Source organism: Anser cygnoides, chromosome 10 (genome assembly GCF_040182565.1).
Source record: "Anser cygnoides isolate HZ-2024a breed goose chromosome 10, Taihu_goose_T2T_genome, whole genome shotgun sequence".
Classification (NCBI taxonomy): Eukaryota; Metazoa; Chordata; class Aves; order Anseriformes; family Anatidae; genus Anser; species Anser cygnoides.
In genome coordinates, this window is record NC_089882.1 from 17,955,782 (window position 1) to 17,964,822 (window position 9,041).

The 9,041-nt window shown below is 44.2% G+C and overlaps 1 protein-coding gene across 2 annotated transcripts in view; it reads left to right on the top strand.

Annotated features, from left to right (window-relative positions):
- USP4 (ubiquitin specific peptidase 4) overlaps positions 1–9,041 on the top strand; it is a 46,391-nt gene extending 37,350 nt beyond the window's left edge. For both annotated transcript variants that reach the window (XM_048053797.2, XM_067003243.1), the window contains 7 exons: positions 468–680; positions 760–830; positions 2,466–2,581; positions 3,472–3,621; positions 4,395–4,498; positions 6,269–6,357; positions 6,485–9,041. In XM_048053797.2, the coding sequence (XP_047909754.2) occupies positions 468–680; positions 760–830; positions 2,466–2,581; positions 3,472–3,621; positions 4,395–4,498; positions 6,269–6,357; positions 6,485–6,586 (845 nt within the window). In that variant the 3' untranslated portion in view covers positions 6,587–9,041. The remainder of the gene's footprint in view (positions 1–467; positions 681–759; positions 831–2,465; positions 2,582–3,471; positions 3,622–4,394; positions 4,499–6,268; positions 6,358–6,484) is intronic.

Sequence of the window (9,041 nt, forward strand, 5' to 3'; positions counted from 1 at the left end):
TGCTTGTGATGCTGAAAATAACAATCGGATCAAGTTACATGGGAAATTTAATTTGGGGAGAAAGCATGCCCATTTTTAACCAAGGAATGGAAATAACTTCCCTGGAGACTTGCATTTTCCCTTCTGTGAAGACACCTAATTGCAACCTTTGCTGGTTGTCTTTGGTGGTGTTTATTAGGTTGTGCTATCAGATGGTGTGGTTTGATAACCTGCTGTGAATGAAGCAGGCTTCGTCATGTCTGATACTGGGATATAAACCCCAGTGTTTTACCTGACGTTTGCTAAAGTACAAAATACAGCTTCAGGCGCAGTGGTTAGGAAGCACAGATTTCTTTTTGTGTGTGTGTTTTTCATTAAATTCTAAGCCAACTGTGCATAGGCTCCTGTAAAAAGCCGTCAATGTGAGGTGTCAGTCTAAACTTTTCACTGAAACTCTTCAATATTTGGCTTGTTTTTAATTTTGCCAGGTGATATTGAAGAGATGGACCATCAGGATGGCGGACAGGAAGGCAAGGAAAAGTTGACAGAAATTGAATGCCACTCTGATGGTTGCATGCAGATTGAGTCAACAAGAGACCTGCAGCCTTGCAAGAAGCAGCATTTCACTTTTAGCCTTGTGAATTCGTATGGGACATCTGAGATAAACTCCATTGTGGAAGGAAAAATCTTGAAATTGAATGGTAATTATTGACTTGGTATAGTTTTTCTTCCTCCTTTCGTGAACATATTTACAACAAATGTTTTTCTTATTTCTTGTAGCTTTTTCTACACTTGCTATTGACTGGGATTCTGATACGCGGAGGCTACTCTTTGATGAACAGGAGGCACAGGTTGTAGTATGCTCTTTTCATAAATATTGTGTGTGTAAACTTTCATGGTACTTAAATAGATTACAGTAAACACTGAAATGTAGATGTGGTCCCCTTCATAAAAAATTGAGTAACCAGCATGTGATAAGCTTGCTTAAAATCTTCCAGAGATAAGGCCTATAGATCTGTTATTGCTGATATCTGCTACCAGTGTTCCTAAAAGTAGATACTTTAATTTTTTTCACGTTTATTTCATTATCCATTCAAATTAAAACAAAAAATGACAACAACAACAAAAAAACCACACCTAAACCAAATGCATAGAGCCTGGTAGAAACCTCAATGTTCTTTCTGTGGGTTCTGAGTCACACTTTGTAACAGAACAATCTGTTGTCGCTCTCTTGCCAAAACAAAAATAATTTAACTTTGAAGTAAGAACATATGTTTTTGTCTTATGAAGAGAGCTCCCCCTTTGTTAAATGTGTCTCACACAAAGCAACTCTTCCATGTGTAGGCATTGTGCAGTGCTAGGCAGTAGCTAAGTCGTATTTGGGCTCATGGGTATACCAAATTGGAGTATAAACTCTTGGGACAGGATTAAAGGAAATGGTGTTACTCCATTTAGATGCAATTTCATGTTCGTGCTAGCTTGAGAGGAACATTTATCTGGTATCACTGTCTTCATAGAAGGTAGGGGCAGAGAGCCAGGATTGTATTTCAGACACTGCTTGTGTGTGCGAAACTGTATGTTTGTTGCAAGTGTTATGTGTCATATACCTAAAATCATCACCTGGATGCAAATGCAAGTTGAAGTGCACTTCATTCACTTATTCCAGAATGCCTGAGTTTTACCACCCTCTGGTATTGCCAGGAAAAAAATGCAGGTGCATTATCAGGGTAATACTTGTTTTTATGTAATTTAAAACAGCAAAGATTTTGTTTAAACTTCTTGTTAAGAGGCTACACTTAAACGATCGAATGGCTTAGAGCAAGAGCTGGTTCACTTGAAAGTATGTTTCAAACATGATAATTCCTCTAGGATTTGATAGCTTCTTTGCCCCAGTATCATTTGGTTTCTGTCAATCACTTGAATACATTTAGCATATGTCATAATGATTTAACATTTGTTGATTATTCTGAATGTCTTGCAGCGTACTTGAGCTATGCTATATGTTTGCAGAGCTATCTATCCTTTACTAGGGGTTTCATAATCTTGTCAGAGAACAAGTTTAATGGTCTGATTGTCATAAGACTGTGCAGATTGATATTTTATTTGCTTTTTGTTCTAGCTGTCATAAAACTACCATCATCATTCCTTGTATCTGCTTTTGGGTGTTTCCAGTCCTTTTCATACCTTGTAAACATATTTTTTTACTGAGGAAATGTTTACTTCTGGTAAATGCCAGCCTTATTTTATTGCTGCTAAGGTATGAGGAGTTCTAAGTTTGTTGAGGAGTCTGGGAGGATCATACCCGAGGTGGAAAAAGTGAAAAGGACTGTTCAGAGCACAGGAAAGGAGTGGCTGGAAGCTTGATTGTGTGGGTGGAGAAGAGGTCCAGAAATCATCAGCAGAGTGAAGGTGGTCGTGTTCATTTTCATGATGTCAAGGATTAAAGCCTACATGGAATTGAATAAAGCATGCATCTCTTTCACTAGGCATTTGAAAAGCATTCAAGTTTGTTACAACCACAGAAGAAGAAGGCTGTGGTAGCTCTCAGAGACTGCATAGAGCTCTTTACTACTATGGAAACGCTCGGTGAACATGACCCTTGGTAAGACCCTCTTTCTGCCTGTCACATTTACCATAAAATGCTGTAACTCTTTGATTTCACATTACTTGTCACGGGATTCTGATAATTTCCTAGGTCTGTCTCTTTGTCTTGGTGTGAAGAAGTCTATTGTGTGTTTGTTCAGTCACTGACTCAGTAGGCTGCAAGCATGGGTTAATAAAAAGTACTTGTTTCCTGTCTGTATTAAAACAAACAAAAAGACACTGGGTACATAGAGGTTAGGCTATTTTTCATTCTCCAACGTACATCTGTCTTCCAGATGCATCAGAGGAAGCAGTTGTGGTATCAGTGTAAGTGTGGCTACTTCACGGCTAGCGTGTGGCTAGTTTTTTTACTTTACTGTTTTATTTTCAGCTTGTACTCGTCCTGAAACACTCCTAACTCTATGAAAAATCCCCAGTTGAGGGATTAGGTACAGTACCTAGGTCACCCTAAGTGACCAAAGTGTGATTAACGTGCATACAGAACATCTTTGGAAGTTGTTTGCTAGGTGTGTAAGAAAACAACTTGTAGTGTGGTAGGTTCTTGTTTGTTACTGATTTCCAAGTACAGGTTATTAGATGTTTGTACCTGTTACCTGTTTGAGCTGCATCAGGAAACAATAAAACAGCAATGGAACCTTTAAACCTTTTATTTGTTTTTGAACAATGTTCAGTTAATGTGCTTGCAATTGGACATTTTACCCACAAAGTGAAAGCAATGTGTAGCTTTGACACCTCCAGGGAGTTGTATTCTCCTGCATATTCCACAAGCCAAAAATGTCTTCTCTAAGTCAGAGGCTGAACTGCAGTATTGATGTATCCTCTAACAGAAGGACAGAAGATTTTTGTTTACCTTAGCCTTTCATTTCCTTGTTTGTACTCTTTCCTCAGGTACTGCCCTAACTGTAAGAAACATCAGCAGGCCACAAAGAAGTTTGACTTGTGGTCTTTGCCCAAGATTTTGGTAGTCCATTTAAAACGCTTCTCATACAGCAGATACTGGAGAGATAAACTTGACACTGTTGTTGAATTCCCTATCAGGTAGGATTCTTCCTTCAAGCTAGTCTGCATGTCAAGAGGAATCTACTTCTGATGTTACTGTTGTGTGGGCTTGTTACTGATGTTGTAACGGGAACAGTTCTGTCTTAGGGGTTGAAATACAAGGCAGCAGGCATGAGCGAAACTCGGGCAATAGTCGAGGTGCAGGACACATCAGCAGTTTACCTGTTTCTGTTGCTCTGCTCCTGGGCAGATAAGGTGGGCAAGTGTGTTATATTACATGGTAGAGACACTCCTAGAAAGTCAGAATGTGGATCAGCTCTGCATTACCTTTTTTTGGTTTCGTTAATCTTAACGTTAATCAGTTCCACACATCTCAGAGAACTACAGTTACTATCAGGTATTGTTTCTTTTGAAAAAAAGATTAAAACCGTGGGATTGCTGCGAAACCAGGCAGGTTGCTCAAAGCCCCAGCCTATATTTGTGCTTGGGAGTGCCTCAGCCCAGATGCTGAGGCAATACTCCTTACTACTTCCATCTCGCTTTTCATGCCTACACATGGACACGCTCTGAACTGATTTTTATTCAGCACTTCCCTCGCAGTCTTTTGGCAGCACCTGATGAATTCACTAGGACCTGCCCTATGTGAGAGGGTTCCTGTTTCTGGTAACACTGGTAACATCCAGCTGGTCAGCAGCAGAGCGCAACCCTTAGCCAGTGCTGAATGCCAGCAGAGCTTTGCTGGTGTGTCAGGAATTAGTTTTCAGGAAGTTTTCAGGTTACCGGCATACTGATACTGTTGGATTTCCTTCCAGGGGTTTAAACATGTCTGAGTTTGTCTGTGATCCAAGAAGAGGCTCGTATGTCTATGACCTTATTGCAGTTTCCAATCACTATGGAGCCATGGGAGTAGGCCACTGTAAGTAACTGCTTTTCTGTACTTTCTGTGTGCAAGGAAATAGAGACAGAGGGACCAGGGGAGGCTCTGTGCACTGGAGAGTTGCAGCAGCCCTCACCCAAGGGTGTCTAGTCCAAAACTTACTTGTGTTCTGTAGGCAAATGAATATCTTATTGAAAGGAAGCTTCCTTCCTGTTAGGATTTGCTGAGCAGCCAGCTAGTTTGTGTAGCTTGCAGCTGCCTGGGTCTGAATCTAATGACTGTAGGACCCCGGTTAGTAGTCGTTACAGAGTGTGCAAACTGGGTTTCCAGTTAACGAGGGGTGTCATTATTTTCAATGCTGGAACATGATGACATTGTGGAAAGGAAGTTCCTACTGGAGAGTGGTGGGGCAGTGTCTTCAGCTTAAGCTGTCGGTTCAACTGCAAGTCTCAGCTTCTTGCCCTGCACCAAACTAGAGCGTAGCTGCTCATCCAGCATGGGCACAGCATTACAGCTGCGGAGCAGAGGTTGCGAGCAGTTGAGCCAGCCAGGCAAGAGCTTGCCAGGTTCCCTCAGTGGTGTCAGACAAGGTATGACAAATAGTTGCACGTAGGCCGGGGACACAGTTCAGAGGACATACCTTGCCATGAACCTGGGTCTGGTGCCCTTCTGCATTTGCTTTCCTGACTTATTTGCTGCAGTAGCAATTTAAAGCAGGTTAACATTTTTTTCCCCTTTGTCCCAGGCTTTAAAAAAAAAAAAACAAAAAACACAAATGCATGGTGCTTCACAGAATTATAGAATCACAGAATCATTAAGGTTGGACGAGACCTCCAAGATCATCTGGTCCAAACATCCCCCACCACCAATGTCACCCACTAAACCATGTCCTTAAGCACCACATACGACCTTTCCTTAAACATCCCCAGGCCGTGTTGAACCTCATCCCATTGCCCTCTGCCCATCAACCCATCCTGTCCAGGTCCCTCTGCGGGGCCTTCCTACCCTCTGGCAGATGGACACTTCCCCCAGTTTGGTGTCATCTGCAAACTCACTGAGAGTGCACTCAATTCCCTCATCTAAATCATCAGTAAAGATATTAAAAAGGATGGGCCCCAACACCGACCCCTGGGGAACTCCATTGGTGACCAGTCACCAGCTGGATTTCACTCGTTTCGCCACCACTCTCTGGGCCTGGCCATGCAGCCAGTTTTTAACCCAGCAAAGAGTGTATGTGTCCAAGCCATGGGCTGCCAGCTTCTCCAGGAGAATGCTGGGGGAGACCACGTCAAAGGCCTTGCTGAAGTGTCGGTAGACTACATCAGCAGCCTTTCCCTTGTCCCCCAGGCGGGTCACCCGGTCGTAGAAGATGAGGTTGGTCAGGCAGGACTTGCCTTTCATGAACCCATGCTGGCTGGGCCTACCTCATGCTTTCTATCTCCTGCATCTTTTAAATGTCCCAAATATGTACATGTAAAAGCTCGCATCACACACAAAAGAAAAAAGATTGGGCTTTGAATTTTTGTGCTGTTACATTCAGAGCTGGTGGAGGGAGTACGGGCATACAGAGATGGTGCTGCTTACTGCTGGTGTTGCTTACTACTAGTGCTGAGTCCCATGCAGGACATAGCTCTAGACTCAATAGGTGACCTAGCGTGTTCTTGAAGCTGTGTTAGTGAATGAGGTGTGGGGCAGCTGCTGACCGAGTTAGTTCTTGGACCGTCTCGTACGACTGGTTTGAGTCTTGAATGTCACTGGCGCAGTGCAGCTGGGTGGCACTACCTGAGTGGCAGTCTCTCCTCCCAACAGACACTGCCTATGCCAAGAACAAAGTGAATGACAAGTGGTACTACTTTGATGACAGCAGCGTATCCGTGGCTTCGGAAGACCAAATAGTGGTGAGTACTTGGCCTGAGGCTAATCCGAGTTTGTAGCGCAAGTGGTTCCTGCTTTGGGTGTTATATTTCTAGCTAAGCTACATGGATTGCTTCAGTCTTTCAGATTCTTTTCCTCTTTGTTTGGTAGACAAAAGCTGCATATGTGCTGTTTTATCAGCGCCGAAACAGTGAAGAACATATGGCTCCATCTCCTCCCCAAGAAGAGTGTGATGGCATGGATACCAACTAAGCGTCGCAATTGCCCCCCGCCCAGCACTCGCCCACCGTGTTAGCGGTCACTCTTCTAAAGCTATGTCTGAGGCATCTGAAATTTTTTCTTCCTTCTGTAGGATTTGAGCAGAAAACATAGCACTGAAAGATTCAGTGCTTGGGATTGCAGAATAGCACTGGAGAGTCAGGAATAGGTGCTGACACTTGTATATTTAGAGGCCAAAAATAACATATATCGGAGCTTTGATAAAGTTCTTTTTTAAAATCTGGCTGAGCTGTGTGGCTAGAGGCAGAGGTCAGGGTTGGGCTGGGCTGAGGGCTGTAGCTGGGGTTGGGGAGAGTAGGAATTGGAGGTCACAGCTGAATGTTGTGGGGCCCGTGGAGTGGCAGGTAAGATTCTCTGAATTGGTAACGGGGGCTTCCTGTAAATCCTCTGATGTGGCTGATGCCCCAGGCCCCCCTGCCCCATGCCAGGGAGGCGTGTGCACCCTTTCTGGAAGCTCTCAGTTCGAATCTACATCCATCTGGCTTGCCTGTTGCCATCTCTGCCGTTGTACTTCGGTTCCCTTGCCAAGCATCAAGAGTTTCTCCTTCTTGCATCCTTTCATCTGCTGATGCATTTCAGAACCTTCTGGGCAGTTTTGACTCAGCCTTGTAAATGTGAACACCGAATCCTGCCATGTGGGTAATTTTACTGGAAGTAAATTGTACCTGGCCACGTGGTTGGTGCATGCGTGGGCTTGTCTGCACAGTGGCTGCAGGATACGGCTCCTAGACCTCTGGCTCCTATTCTGCACTAGAGAAAATATCACCTGTGAGGCTGTCCATTTCTTGTCCTCTCAATCTATCTCCTACATCCTTCATGCCACCTTCAGGTCACTCTAAGGACTCCCCTGCCTCCACCACTTCTCCATGGTTTGTGTGGTTGCAGCACTTTTATTTTTTATTTTTAGCTCATTTAATTGTCTCCTTGGAGCTTTTACTCTGGTAAGGCTCAGCTCTGTGTCCCAAAGCTGTCGCCTGTAAGGATGCTAGCCCAGTGCAATGGATTGTGTGAGGTTTTGTCCTTTTCTCGTGACTTTTCTTTTGCATTGTTCTTTCAGCATTTGTCCTCTTCCCTTGAATGTCACCCACCCTAACATCTTCTGAGAGGCTGCAGGTGTAAAGGTCCTGGCCACAGTTTCCCTTTGCCATAGCTGCTCAGTTGCTCTGCTCCATCCTTCCAACACAACTGGCAAATGCTCTTCCTGCTCCACCTTTACCCAAACTGTCTCTGTTATTTGCAGGAATTGAGTCCAGCTTTGCTCTTGAGTGAGGGCTCTGGTGAACCCTAGATTGGGTCAGTCCTCAGCAGAGAACTGACCTTCCCATGAAAAATAGGAAAAATCTAGTCTGAATCTGTGGTTTTGAGGGTAAGTTCTAGCTCAAGGTGGCGAACCGCACAGGAGGGTTTTTTCCTTCTCGGAGCCAAGTGCACTGGCAGAACCAAAGGCTAAGAAAGACTATTGCCTCACAAGGGCTTGTTCCCTCCCCCCCCCAACAAAACATGTTCCTGCAGTCACTTTCTCCTCTCTGCACGGTTCTTGCAGCTTCACTGCTGGCCATAACTGTCCTGTCAACATAACAGCAGTCATCGTTTAACTCCGGGCACACCAGCTCAGCTCCCTTTCCGCTTCTCAGCAACAAGCCCCATAGGAAGTTGTCACGTGCCAGTCCCTAGACTTCTGTGCTGCAGCCGTGCAAAAGCACAGCTGGCTGCTTGCTGTCTTGTCCTGATCCAGGCAGTGGGATGGGAGGGCAGCACCTATGGCTCCCTAGCCAGGGCACGAGAACATCTTGGTAAGAGGAGGAGGGAGGACTGGGAGGCCTGTCTCTAGCTGTCACATTAGTATTATGATCTTGTTCTGCAGAATTTTGCTTTTAAAGCATTGAAATTTGAGTTTAGAGTTCAGAATTGTTTATTTGCTTCTGCTGTTCTGTTTTTTTGGGTTGTTTGGGATTTTTACAACTCTTAATATTTTATTTCTGTTCTTTCCTCGTTACTGAGGGGAGCATCCAAAAATCAAATTTTAAGCTGTAGCACTGCACTGAATTACTCTGATCAGCATTTTTGTTAGTTTTACCCTGAAAGAAAGTCACGCGGGCATTCCAAAATGGGGGGGAGAGGAAAGGGGATTAAAAGACCTTTTTAACGGAAAGATCCATCTGAAATAGCCTTTGTTCTCCTCTTCACTTCCTTTCCTGTGCTGACACTAAGAAATGTGTCAGTGGGGCTAAATCTGATGCTCAGATGCTGAACAGACTGTTGTACTGCAGAAAAAGTGGCCCAGCTCTTACCTTCTCTGACTCTGAGCTGATGGGCTTAGGCTGGTGTGTGTCTTCTGTAATACCAGACCTGTTTTTTAGACTAGCACTTTGTAAGTGGCTGGCTCTATTGTACAAAGAGGAAAATTAAAGAGTGGTTTGCACTGAAA